Source organism: Hipposideros armiger, unplaced genomic scaffold (genome assembly GCF_001890085.2).
Source record: "Hipposideros armiger isolate ML-2016 unplaced genomic scaffold, ASM189008v1 scaffold_138, whole genome shotgun sequence".
Taxonomy (NCBI): Eukaryota; Metazoa; Chordata; class Mammalia; order Chiroptera; family Hipposideridae; genus Hipposideros; species Hipposideros armiger.
This window is the reverse complement of record NW_017731488.1, coordinates 2,481,139-2,495,310: the sequence shown is the minus strand read 5'-3', so window position 1 is coordinate 2,495,310 and position 14,172 is coordinate 2,481,139. Positions and strand designations below refer to the sequence as shown.

General features: G+C 55.4%; 1 protein-coding gene across 2 annotated transcripts in view; it reads right to left on the bottom strand.

The window, feature by feature from the left end:
• RPS6KA1 (ribosomal protein S6 kinase A1) overlaps window positions 1-12,482 on the bottom strand; it is a 34,846-nt gene extending 22,364 nt beyond the window's left edge. The window contains exons 1-2 of one of the 2 annotated variants that reach the window (XM_019650255.1): window positions 12,254-12,482; window positions 5,526-5,570 (exon numbers count right to left, since the gene is read on the bottom strand). In XM_019650255.1, the coding sequence (XP_019505800.1) occupies window positions 5,526-5,570; window positions 12,254-12,316 (108 nt within the window). In that variant the 5' untranslated portion in view covers window positions 12,317-12,482. The remainder of the gene's footprint in view (window positions 1-5,525; window positions 5,571-12,253) is intronic. The other variant, XM_019650256.1, reaches the window with a different exon arrangement.
• Window positions 12,483-14,172: the final 1,690 nt, after the last annotated feature.

Genomic DNA, 14,172 nt, shown 5'->3' with positions numbered 1-14,172 from the left:
CTGCCCTCTCCCGGCCAGCCTCTCTAGCTCTTGGGCCAGAGCACCGACACTCCTTCCCCCACAGTGACCTTCCCATGGCTGGGCCCACCCAAAATGGCAACCCACTAAATAGGCACCACCACCAGCCCTGCCCTGAAGACCTTCCAGTCCAGGGCCCTGGGATGGGCAAGGGGGCAGAAAGCCCTGGCAAGGACCTACAGATGTCTGAGAGGAGGAGCAGGTAGTCTGGGGCAGGGGTTGACCAGGCCCAGCCCCCTTCTACGTGGCCTCGCTGCGTCACTCACACCCAGTACACCCACAGGAACTGACACGCACACAAATATACACAGGCCGATGATCGGAAACCATTTCCACAGACATCCCCTATGTGGAAACACACGCCCCCATGTACACACGGACTTCCCCCTCCTGTCCTCACAGGGCCTCTAGTAACAGTCTGATGATGGTCTGCCAGGCTTGTGAAAGACGCCTCCTCAGACTGAGGCTTCTCACTGCACCCCAGCTGCTTCAGGCGGGGGTTTGGAGGCTGGGACAGCCCTGGGAGCCCCAAAGCTCTCGGGTTCAGTGCCAGCTGGCCCCCCTAACCCTTGAGACTCTGAGATGCAAAGGAAGACTCTATGGCTAGCAGGGTACAGGAAGGAAACAGTCTCAGAACTGCCTTCACTAAAGAGTATGTGCAGGGCCTGTGAGGCCTCTGGGTGGCAGGAGGGGGAGGACAGACACCAGACCACATCCCCTGGTCCCTGCCCCATTCCTCCTATAGATACTTCCTCTTATTAATTTCCTTCCACAAGGCAGCTGGAAGAGAAGTCCAGAGCCCCCTAGCCTGATCCTTGGTCCCCCCTCCACTAGCTGCGGTGCAAGCCCACCTGCCAATCCCTGGCCCTAACGGACACCAACAGCCTCTTCCCCAGCTGATAGCATGTGCAGGGCCTCTCAGGCGCTGCCCGCTCTGGTGAGACAGATGTCCCAGACATGTCTCCCAGCATGCCTCTGGGCAGGTGAAGATGGGTCCACAGTCTCCAGGCGTCCTTTATGGGGAGCTGGCCTCAGGCACTAGGTCAGGATTGGCATGGAGTGACCATGAAAACTGTGCCTCCTATAAATTGAGCATTTATTGCACAAGGATGTTCTTTCCTTCAACCTTTGCTGATGCGGATTCTGCCAGGCTCCGTGTCTTAGCTCTAAGGGAGGTATTGTCATCTCATTTCAGAGATGAGGAAACTAGACTCAGAGAGAAAGTGACTTGCCCAAGTCCACATGGCTAGAAAGGGGGAGCGTTAAGAACAACATCAAAGTCTGTTTGCTTCCAAAGTCTACACATCTAACCATTTCATTATCGCCCTCCCCGCAAGGCTGGCCAGCTGGCCTCCGCTTTGGACATCACTCATAGCTACAGTTCCCGCGCTGTCCCCAGGCCAGGAGTCAGGCACTAGGAGGCGCACATGTTAAGGCCGACTCTGGTGTTGACCTCAGGTAGCTCCAGAAAATAAATACATGAAAACACAACTGTCCAGGGACAGGGCTGTAGTCAGGTGCTGTGGGTGCCCAAGGGTGAGGTCCAAGAAACTTCCAGAGAGGGAGCAGTACAACTGGACCCTAAAGAGGAATAGGAGGCCGGCTGAGTGGCTCAGTCGATTAAGAGTTGGCTTAAGAGCATGAGCTCTGAGCAACAGGGCCACTGGTTCGATTCCCACATGGGCCAGTGACGCTGTGTCCGAGCTAAGGTGTCGCTGAGCTGAGCTGCCAACAGGTGGCAGGATGGCTCAGCTGGTGTCACAACAAGATTCCCTGTTCGCTGGTGAGCTATGCTTGCCCACAACTAAGACTGGACTCGGCACCTTGAGCTGAGCTGCTGCCCAGATGGCTCAGTGGATAGAGTGTGTGCTCTTAACAACAAGGCTGCTGGTTCGACTCCCACATGGGATGGTGGCTACGCCCACCTGCAACTAAGACTGAACAGAGCACCTTGAGCTTAGAGGCCACGAGCTGCCGACAGGAAGCCAGATGGCGACTGGCGCCCTCCACAACGAAGATTGAAGAACAACAGCTTGTCTGTTCCCCTTCCCCAATTCCCTAACACTGTTCCCATCCCCCAACTCCCCAATAAAATCTTTAAAAAAAAAAAGAGGAACAGGAGTTGGCCAGGCAGAAAGGAGATAAAAAGCACTTCGTGTAGACAGACCAGCATGAACAAGAGGCTTGAGGCCAGCGGTGCAGGGTGGGACGTTAAGAACTGTTCACTCACTAGCTGAGTGTTCCCAGGCAAACTCACTCTCTGTCTGAGCCTCAGTTTTCTCCTCTGTAAAGCAGAGGTTAAAATGAGATGTCCCACTCTCAAAAGGTTGTTTCGAGGAGCAAACTGGGCCACAGAGGCAAAGGGGCATTATAAACAGACCATCCCCGGATTAGATGGGCAGTGTTACTGCTGCAGTGTCTCCTCTGGGCAGGCAGAGGGAGCGAGCCCAGCCACAGCGTCCCAGGTGCTGGGAGGGTGGGCCTGCCTGCCCCGGCCAGTCCAAGACAAGTGCTCCCCAGCACCTGAGGCTCCCAAGGCTCCCAAGTCCACAGTCACATCCTGCCTGTGTTCCAGCCAGGGGAGCAAAAGGGATCCGGGAGGGATCAGGGTTTCATAAACAGGAAGAGAGGAGGGGAGGGGAGAGACACTCAGCTCTCAAAATAGACCTGCAGGCGCTTCAAAGGGGTCCAGCTCCGGAGATTGGGGGGAGGGGGGAGAGCTGGGGTGCCCAGTCCACCCCCAGGAAGGGAGGGAGGGTGAATGGAGCGCCAGTGTGCCCGAGGACACCAGGTGCACCTGGGGTGCTGAAAAGATTCATGGAGCTCTCACCCTTAGACTGCTGTCCACACTGTGGCTGCAAATCCCCAAACCCCCCTTTCTGCTCGAAATAAATAAACAAGCATTAAACACCAACATTGTGCCTCACACCTTGTTAGATTAGGTCTTTAATGTATTATATACGCATCCCATGCCCTCCCCCGGGGGCCCTGAGGGATGGACTCTATTCTACAGGAAAAGCCTCTGAACCTCAGAGGGGCAAACCACTCGCCCAAGGTTACAAGGCAAACAGGAAAGAGGGGCAAGAGCCTGACTCAGAACATGTGATCCCCAAGTTGTCCTTCTGCCTCTTCACCAGCTGAAGGCCCACTTCTTTCTCCAGCTGCCCAGATCCTGCTTTCGAGGCCCAGCCAGATGCCAGCTCCATAGAGAAGGTGGCCTGGTGCCCCACAGCCCTCTTCCTCCTCCGCCACACACAGCAGTGACTAGCCATCTGGCCCATGCTCAGCCCTGAGCTCAGATGCCACTGGCTGGGTTCCCCAGAACATGCTCATCTCATCACGCAGAGAGAAATGTGGGCACCTGGAAGGTGGTGTATTTCTCTGCCCAATATGGGGCCTGGCAAAGAATGGAGGCTGTGTGTGCCCACAGCCATGCTCGTCCCCATCACAGTGCCTACCACATAGCTCTCCTATCTGCACCCTCTCCCTAAGACTGGGAGCTCCCTGAGGGTGGGGGTGTTGACTTAATTTTTGGGGGCCCCCAGTGGCACAGCAAGATGCACCGAAAGTCTGATGAAGCAAAAGATAATAAACCAGCCAGCTCATCCCACTGCATAGTGACAGGTCCCAACCACAGGCTGAGCGCCCTCTGGTGTGCTGAGGTGGGAAGTGGGCTCTGAGGATACTGTGAGGTTCAGGGGCAACAAAGATGGATGAGCTGGTAGGTGCTGAGGAATGATGGAACTTGGGGTCACAGGGACCCAAAGTTCCTCCTCTTCAACATTGAGTGCTCCTTGTGTTGGGAGGAGTGTGGGCTCTGTGGTCAAGCTATGTGCCCACCAGCTATGTGACCTTGGGCCTCAATTTTCTCATCTATAAAATGGGGATAGTAACAATTTCTACCTCCAGGGGTGTTGTGAGAACTAAATGGAAAGCTCCTGGTGTGGTGCCAGGTGTGGGTTAAGCTCTTTCGCTTCCTTAATGTGGCATTTGAGGCTCTCCCCACCCCAGCCGTCTCCAGCCTTGTCTCCTTGACCCCAGGATCTTCTGCTGTGGAGCAGGAGTCACGGGCGTGGGATGGAATGGAGGTTACCTGACTGGGGAAGCTCCTGCCCTCTCCCGGCCAGCCTCTCTAGCTCTTGGGGAGAGAAGCTGCACTCACCACCAGCTTCCCCCAAACCACAAGCTCCTCTGCAACCCCCAGAACCTCAGCTCCTAGGTGCGGACATCCTGGGTCTTCACTGGGCACCTACAGCTTCTTCATTTTGCTACTAGGCAACGAGCGGCAGCTACTTTGTGGGAGGAGATTCTCCAGACAAGGGGCCGAGACAAACCAGGGGGCCCAGTCCACACCATTTGCCTGGCCTCTGGCAGCCCAAGGTTGCCATAGTAACCAACAGACGAGGGAGTAGGAACCCACTTCTCTCACCCAGCCCTACCCCAGGCAGCTCAGCAACCTTATCTTGGGAGGCTGAGTCAAGGCAAACATTGGGACCAGTCCTGGAGTCTATCTCAAAGGTCGTGCTTATGGGTGTGACATTAGTAGGAAGTAGAGCTGAGCAAGACACCAGGCACTCACTGCCGCATGCCAGGCAATTGCTACCTCATTTGTCCTTCACATCACTCCTGTGAGGTAGGCACTATTTACCCCAATTTACAGATAAGGAAACTGAGACTCAGAAGGGAGAAAAGCTTCCAGTCAAGTGGCGAGGGTGCAACCAGGTCTGCTTTCACGCCAGAATCCACACTCTGCCCTGGCTAGGCAGCTTCCAAAGCCCCTGCACAGCCAGCAGCAATGTGGCCTTACAGAATTGGTGTGGTCTTCCCCAACTAAAGATAGAAAGCCTAGGCCCAGAGGGCACAGGGCACACCTAAGGTCACACAACTGTCATCCAGCCCCAGGCAGTTTTGTCAACACACAAAACCAGCAACAATGGCTGAGGAGCAAAAGGGAGGAGTCCAGGGGAAGCAGAGACAGCAGGGGTGAGGAACCAGCCCAGCGGCTAGGAGGTGGGAGCCCTGAGAAATGGCCTGTGTGCGCTGGGCCCTGGTGAGACTTAACAGGTCACCAGGTTCTCTCTGGCGCCACGTACCCAGATGATTCCAGGCCCTCTTCAGGCCCAGCTGACCTGAGCCTCGCCCATCACCCCTTCAGCCCATTCCTTGCAGTGGGCCCAGCCACTATGAGTAAATAAACTGAGGAAGTGTCCCAGCCTGGGCAGTGGGTAACCAGAATTCTAGCCTGGATTCTACTCCTGACCCTGTCTGGGCTGCAGTTCCCTCACCAACGAAATAGGAAGGTTGGAGCAAGTGATCTCCATGCACAGGGTTGCCTCGAGGATTCGGTTAGGTGGGACCAGAGAAGGAAGGCTGAGCAGGGAAAGGGGCAAGAGGCCAGGGTCCTTCACACCCTGTGGGGCAAGGGCAGGCCTCCTTCCTCCTCCGTGGCCATGCAAACAGTGCTCCCCCCATGGTCCTTGGCCCAGGGTGCTAGCTCTGGTCCTCACCTTGGAGGGCTGAAGTCCAGCTTCTTCCCCTGAGGCCTGTCCATTCTGGAAAAGAGAAGAGGAATAGGGAACATTGTCTGAATTTACCAGTGTGGGAAAGAGCAAAGATAGACCCTATAGGGCACACCTGTCCTCGGCTACCCCCAAAAGCTAGGGAGGCCACAGAGGCGGGGCAGGAGTTCTGGGTGGGTCTCCCACCTCCAACTTCACAGTGAGGGCACAGGTATCAAGCAACAGCCCCTCACCACCCAGGCAGGGCATTTCCTGACACTCCCTCCATCGGCTCTCTGCCTGGCAAACATCTCATCTTTGAAGACTCAGCTCAAATGTCACCTCCTCCCAATAAGAAAGAAAGGTCATGTGTGGCTCCCAGCTCTGCCAGAGAAATTATGTGACTTTGTGCCAACTAATCAATTGCAAGCAGCCTCAGTTTCCTGATCTGTAACGTGGCGGTTGTGACAGCCACCTCCCAGAGCTGCTCTAAGGGTGGAAGGAAACCAAGTCAGAGACGGTGGCTGCCCTGGCCTTGCCCCCTCGAGGACCCTTGCCCTGCCCTTGTCGGGCAGAATCGCAGCTGGCCCACTATGCCCCTGCGTTCCTTCATTGTACTACTTGCCACACTGCAGGAATTATTTACAGACAGGCCTGCCCTTCCTAATAAATGGGAGTCCGGGGGGGGGGGCGGGGGTAGAGATTAGGGCTCCATGCAAACAGCTGCTCTCTTCCGAGCCTCTGCCACATGCCAGGCACTGGGCTCAGTGCCTCACACCTGTGGCACCATTAAATCCTCATGACCTGAGAGATACGCCCTGGCCCCATTTGGCAGTGGAGGAAACTGAGGCTCAGGAGCCTAGTGATGGCACCTAAGGTCACACAACTGGTAAGGGGGGATTCAAATTCTGGTCTCTGACACCCAGGAGGTGCTCAAAAAAAGTCTGCTGAAGAGCAGCAGCCCACGCCCCTGCAGGGGGACTACCCACAGAGAAGTGGGCACTGGAGCCCATTTCTGGGCAGTCCTGCTTGTTCCAGGTCCCAGACTTCGCCCTCAGGTGGGCATTATTCGCCATGGGTTATAGCAAACCCAGCCCATCCCTTTCCTGTGTGATATGAGGTAACCGATCTTATCTGGGCCTGGGGAAGCTGAAAGGAGCTGTCCCCACCCCTCCCAGCACAGCAATAGTGTGGTGAGGCAGACAGAGGCTCCTAACTGCTAGGAAGACCCAGCCCAGGGCAGGTCAGGACTTTGGAGCCAGGACCAGGTCCATAGGGCAGCTGTGGCTTTGCTTGGCAGCAGCAGGCACAGCTGTGCTCTGCCCATTACATAATCTCCCTGCCCCTGGAGCAGCTGCCCCCTGCCGCTCCCAGGACATCCTGCCCCCTGAGCCCTTTTAATGCCCCCAATCCTCTGCAGGGCCAGTGTTCTGTAGGCCCCTCCACGCACGCATACGAGCACATCTACACGCTGTCATCTCTCTGTAGCCTGAGAAGGGCCAGGTTAAGCAGGGCTGGTGGGAGAGGGGGAGACATGATGCATTTGTAGATTGAGCTCTGCCTCACCCAACATTCTAGACTGTGGACATAACTCCTACAGGTGGTCTCAACAGCCTACATGCCAGCCCCCATCTCAGCCTTCCCCCACTCCAAACCCTCATCCTTCCTGAAACTCAACTGTGATCATTGCACTTGAGCCGTCAACTCACCACTCGAGAATTTGCTATGTATCAGGCTCCACAATCTTACATGGCTTCCCACTGCCAGCAGAATAGTCCCAGCTTCTTGGCACAGCATTCAAGGCCATCATCTCCAACTGCCCAACACAAGTGATTAAGAATGTGGGTTCTGGGGGGTGACCGTTTTAGCTCAGTTGGTAGAGCGTGGTGCTGCTAACACCAATGTTGCCCCACACATCGGCCACTGTGAGCTGTGTCCTCCTTAAAAGAGTCAACTATGCCATTGTAGCATGAAAGTAACCAATAACCATGGCTGTTCCTCAATAAAATGAAAAAAAAAAAAAAGGAATGTGGATTTTGAAACTTGACCGTGTGGGTTCAAATTCCGGCTTCTACCACCTGCATGACCCTGAGGTTACTTCATTTCTCAGGACTTCAGATGCCTCATCTGTGAAATGGGGATAAAAGTAATGTACCTCATTGGGTGGCTGCAAGAAGCAAACAAAATAGTCTATAAATATATATACCTTGGGCTGGCTGAGTGGTGCGCTGGTTATGAGTTGGCTTGGGACGCCAGCTCTGAGCAGCAGGGCCCCGGTTCAGATCCCATATGAGGGCCAGTGACGCTGCGCCCTCTACAGATAAGATGGTGAACAGCTCAACCTGGAGCTGGGCTGCCGTGAGTTGCCGGCGATGGCATAGGCTGCAGCCCCTGCTGCAGTGGGCTGCCATGAGCTACCTTGAGTGGCTGGCAAGCCTGCGTGAGTGGCCGGCAGCTGGTGTGAGCTGCTGTGAGCCGCCGTGAGTGGCCATTTAATGGCTGGTGAGCAACAGCCTCACTGGGGAAGAGCGCAATGATCACAATACAAACATGGGTCAGTGAAGCGACGACCTCCACAACTAGACTGAAGAACAAAAGGACAGCAACTTGTCTGTTCCTCTTCCCCGATTCTCCAGTGCTGTTCTCCTCCCTCAATTTCCCAATAAAATCTTAAAAAAAAATATATATATATATATATATACACACACACACACACACACACACACACACACACACACACACGCACACCTAGCACATACTTGGTCCACAAACAACAGCCATTATTATTGGGCCCTATTCTTGAGCTAAACTGAATGACCTGAGACCCTGAAGAGACCAGCTTGTTTCATATTCCCAAGCATTTGCATGGTGGCTCCTTCTACCAAGAAAGCCCTTCCTGCCTTGTCACTTGAGCAAACTCCTGGTCTTTCAGGACTCACTTCAAATGTCATCTCCTCTGTCCATACAAACTCAAGTCCCTTTCCTCCCTCCTCTGGGTCCCATGGCACTGAGCAAGCCACAGGTTAACTCAGGAAGAAGCCCTGGCTTCTCTGTCATCATCTCCTTGGCACCCAGCTCAGGGTCCAGCATGTAGTGTGTCAAATGAAAGCTCAACCCAGCAAAGAGCAGGGAGGCCAGAACAGGCTCTATGACTCCCATTTTTCAGACAAAGCTCAGACAGTGAAGGAACTTAATCTGAGGTCCCTCAGCTAGCAGGTTAAAGGCATGGGGCCATGGCCCCAAACCATGTGGCTGCAAGCCTAAATCCCCAAAGAGGGAGGAGGAGAGGAGGTGGTGGGTATACCCAGAGGTGTGGGCTTACTGAGCAGTGTCCTAGATGATTCAGGGGACCTCACAGGCCCTGTTTGCCTCCAGTCCCAAGGTCTCTGGCCCAGGTGCCATCCTCATGGAACCCCATGCTTGTAAGAGTTGAAGCTAAGGTCTCTAGAGGGGAATGCATAGCCCTGGAGAAAAGACTGGGAGTGCTTTCCTCCTTAGAGCCAGGATCCTGGGAAGACAGGGTTCATTTGTCCCTCGGATCTGACTGCTGCACAGATGGTGGAAAAAACACAGCTCTGTAACCACGAAGACATAGCCACTAATCTTAGCTCTTCCAGCCAAGGACTCTGACCTTGGGTCCATCACATCACTTCTCTGAGTTTCACTTCTCTGCCTTAGTTTCCATATCTGCACCATGAAGGCAGGTCTGTCTTGTTCACAGCCATACCCTGTTGCTTGAACCATACGTGTCACATGATGATTGCTCAATAAATATTTGCTGAATGAATGAAGGGGACAATGATGCTGACCTTGCAGAATACTGAATGAAAGATCTTGTCTAAAAAGTCTGATACAGGAAGGGCCCTTCGGCCTCTCATTCTCCTCCCTCTTTCTCAGAGAGCACTGCTCATGGGGACAGATCCCTGGGGCCCCCAGACCACTGCGCCCCTTCTCGAGGTCAGAGATGGGTTCCAACAGGCGTCCTTCCTTTCTTCCTACACAAGCATCTCTGTTTTGGGAAGAGAGGCCCAGGGCAGTGTCTGGAGAAACTGGGCAGCAGATGGACAAAGACAGCACGTGCTCCGCAGGCAGGAAGCAGCCCCAGGAGCTGTGTTCAGAGCCCAGCATTGGCAGCCCTGTACACTGCTGGAGGCAGGGGGGCCAGGTGCCAGGGCTGGCTGCAACCACCCATCCTCGGCAAAGGCTGGACAGGGGCCCTGCGGGACGAGAAGAATCTACCAACATCCGGAGCCTCTCTTGGAGTACCTTTCACCTGGGCAAGTTTGATCCCAGCCCTTGTCCATCTTTGAGCCTCTCCGTACTTGGTAGAAGACAGCAAGAGACTTGCATTCCAATACTGACTCTGACATTAATTCATAAGCTAGTTAGCTCTGAGTTCAGTTGTCCCATAAAAAAATGGGGTATGTAATAATCCCTACGGTGAGAAGTTATGAGAATTATTTTATTTAAAAAAGGTGACAGGTGAAGCAGGGTGGGTGGCACATAGTAAAGCTCTGTACATGGCAGGGCTAGGCCTAGGGACAAAGTTACTGCTTTCAGCAAGGCCAGGAAGGCAGAATCAATCCTCACCCACACTTCCAGTGGGTTTGCCCCACCTGGGCCACACCCTGGGCCAGGCCCTGCCTCCCAGCAGCCCATTTTCAGCAGCGTCATGGGGAGGGCAGGGCAGCCTAGATCCCAGGCCTCTGCCAAATGCCCCTGCCAGCCCCTTGCCTGCCTCCTGCTAGGCTAGGAGCGGGCGGCAGCACTTATACCTGCAGGTCAGGCTACTGTATCACTTACATGTCACCTGGGCTAAGAACAGCAAGGCCCTGTTCTCCAGTGAGAACAGCCCAACCCGGGCCCTGTCTGCCCCATGGCTCCTGTTACCCAAACAATAACACTCAGTCGCCTGGTACCTCCATGGAGGGGGGAGGGGGGAAATGGGCAGCAGTACCCAGGGCTCTGCATCCTCTCAGGCCCAGCAAGCAGAGGCTAGAACCCAGCCCCGGCCACTGGAGAAACAGAGGCTCAGAGAGGCTAAGGACTAACTGAGCGTCACGCGGCATTTCTAAGCTCCTGGAGAAATCAGGCCCCCTTCACCCCCAATCCTAGGAAATAAGCCAGTCCTCTCACAGAGTTCAAGTGCAGTAGTACTCAAAACTGAGTTGAGTTTTCTATTTAAACCTGGCCCCCTCCCCAGAATTCCCTAAAGGGAAGCAGGAAGTAGTGCCCTGGACTGGGGATCAAGCTCCTGAGTGTCTGCCCTCCCTATCTCCAAGTTAAGTCCTTGAGTTAAGTCCCTCCTGGCCTCTCTCAGTCTACCTTGCTCTAGGGCAGCCCAGGTTGCAGGGGCATGCCAGGGCAAAGGAATCCACCTCAACCACCTCAAAGCACCCCCCCCCCATCCTAGGCCCTAGTGCCCCAGTGAGGTGGGGGGGAGTATAGGGGCTGCAGAGGGCAGTGTTCCTCCCCTGGAGGGTGAGTCAGCGAGAGAGCACCTCCAAGAGTGTACAGGGCCTGTAAAAACCCCATGGCAGGGATCCCAGAGCAATTTACTCCAAATTGCGCCTTCAGGTTGGTTACCTAATCCTGCCTCGCCCACCCTCCAATAGCCAGTGTCAGCCATGACCATCCCTTTAAAGGGGCAGCACACCCTGGATGCTGGGGACCCGGGGTCCTCACTCTAACCTCAACCTGTGACCCTGAGACAGGGCCCTTGGTGGTTGCCCCAAGTAAGAGAGGGTAGAGAAGGGGACCTAGGCAGGGGCCAAGCCAGGAGGAAGTCACCTTGGCTCCAGGCTCACTGAGGTCTCCACACCCTCCCTGCATACCCCTCACATTCCCTTTGGAAAGGGAGTTTCACCTGTCTCCTTCCCAGCAGGAGACTGAGGAGAAAGTTTCCCAGATCCGCTGGTTCAGTGGCTTGACCTTGACCCTGGAGGTCAAAGGGCATAGGAAGAGTTGGCCTCCTGCATGCTTAGGGCCTGGCACTACAGAATCCTCATAGGAGGGCAGGAGCTGCTTCTGAGAGGCTAGGCTGGCAGGGGCCAAACTATCCAGGGGCCCAGCCCTTCCTATGGCAGGGGGCACAAGAAGGGGGCAGGCGCCAAGGTCCTCCCACTCTCCAGGAATACTCTTCACAAGGTCTGAGCGCTTTTCCCCACTCTCTTCTCCACAGTCTGCGGCAGGGAACACAGATGTCCTCTGGCCCTCGCCTCCAGCAAAGAAAACCAACAGTTTCAGCCCCAGACCAGCGGTGTCACCCCACATTCCACAACTGCCAAGGGTCAAGAGGGGCAATCCTTCTAGGGTCAGCAGCACAGAAGCGGGGAGCTCTTGGGGTAGGGCACTGGGAGACGTCAAGGAGAACTGCGGGTCCCATGACCCTTGCTCTTGTAGAATCCCCGACATAAGACACCCCGGCCCTGCCCGTCTGCGCTAATGGAGGAAGCTCCAACAGCGCCCGGTATGGGTCCTCGGTGTGTGGGGTGAGGGAGGTCAGAGCTCAGCACACGGGATCCCCTCTCCGTACTAAGGGGGTTCTCAGCGCTTGGCGGAACTGTCCCTCGAATACACACCCGGAGCAGAGGGGGGTGGAGCCGGAGAGGGGGCAAGAGAACGGAGGGCACTCGCGCCGTCTCGGGCGCCCGCCAGACTGCAACGGCGCCGCGAGCCGCCCCGCCCCTGTGAAGACCCGAGCTCGCCGGCGCCGGTCTCCCGCCCCACTCACTCACCTCCGGGTCCAGCGGCACCAGCTCCATGAGCGGCCAGGGCTCCTTGAGCTGAGCGAGCGGCATCGCGCCGCCGCTGGGCCGCCCGCGCTCCTCCGGCGGCCCGGGCCGCGCTGCCTCCCGGGTCCCGGGGTCCCCGGCTCGGCGTCCCCGCGTCCCAGCGCCCCACCCCCCCCAGACCCTCGCGCTCCGGCTGGGCCGTCCACCACCGCCGCCGCCGCGGCACTCGCACTTCGGCTCACTCCGTCACCCGGCGCCGCCGCGCCCATTGGCTACCTGCGTGAGAGGCGGGGCCGCGGAAGCCCCGCCCCAGCCCCCGCGGCGCGGCATTCCCGGCGCGGACCCCCGCCCCCGCCTCGCGGGGAGCGCTGGCCCCGCCTCCACCGCGAGCCCCCGACCCGCGCTCTGGTCCGCTCAGAAGAAGCCCTCCTGGCTCCTCCCTCCCAAACCTTGTCCCTCTACCCCCACCCCGCGTCCGCCACGCCTGGGCCACTGTTCTCTTCCCCACTCAGCTCGTTCGGAATCGGTCTCTAGATGTTCCTTCTCCCTACAGCTAGAGGGGATTCCCCTGTTCCCCCATCCCCACCTTCCCACACACACACACACACACACACACACACACACACACACACACACACTCACACCAAAGTCCTGGGCCTGACGCGGGCAAAGGCTTGAAAGGAGCCTGGGCCCGACTCTGATGAGGCCCCCTCCTCACGAGGCCTTAGGGATACCCCTCTACAGGAGCCAACACTAAGTCCCTTGGGGATCTCAGCGCCCCGGCCCAAGGTAGGTTCCTACACTGTCACCACCATCACAGCACCTCCAGAGTGGTTTCTTAATTCGCACTTTTTGCAATCTGTGCTTGAGGGGGCTTCTTTCAAGGCAAGTCTCCCCAGAATCTCTCCAACTGCAGGCCCAGATCTGGGCTGATTTGGACTCAACCCCTCTAAGGAGTGCAGGGCACCAGGCTCCCAGGATGGACCTACACTTGGGCTGCACTTGGAGTAAAAGGCCAAGGAGAGGAATTCTTCCTGGAGAGGTTCAGCCTCACCTAAATAGGTATTTAGGGGTCCAGGTGTGGTGAGATTTATTCACACGTGGGGAGTGGAGGGAGGCGTTTGCAGGTTCATGGGTGGGGAAGAATGGTGTTATTTGCAAAGCTGTTCTAAGGCAGGGGATGGAAAAGATTGTTTATCAAAAGGCTTCTGTGAACCAGGATCCACCAACATGCGATTTTCTTGAATTCTCACCACCACCTAGTTAACAAATCATAAACCTGCCTCAGAAAGATTAGGTGACTTACCCAAGGTCATACAGCAGGTCAGGAACAGGTTAGGAATTTGAAAAATCAAAGTGGATGAGAATTTCTCCTAAATCCAGGTGCTCCCTTATTTCATGACTTTCCCAGGGTAGCACCTCAGCTGTTGAAATGAACTTAGTTTTCAGTGGAGAAGCCTTTGGAACCCAACAAACCTGGATTTGAATCCTAGCTCTGCCACCTCCTTAACACTGAGAAACTCATTTTAGATTTCTAAACCTCAGTTTCCTTATCTGTAAAAAGGGAACTATAATCCCAATCTTTCAGGTAGATGATGAGGATTAAATTCATTTTAATTCAGTAAGTATTTATGGCTATGTATTACATGCCAGGACCTATTCCTGAGCATGTATGGTAAGCCAGGCCTGCTTCTAGATGCTGGGGATATAACAATGAACAAAATAAAGCCCCTGTTCTATGGACTTTACGCTCAGTTCAGTGTGATTAAATAATTACAGCTAATACTAACAGCACTTACTATGGACCAGGCACTGTTCTAAGCACTTGACCTGTATAAACTCATTTAATCCCCACAACAACATTCTGAGGTTGGTGCTGTTATTATCTCCAGTGTACAGAGGAGGAAAGTGAGGACAGAAAT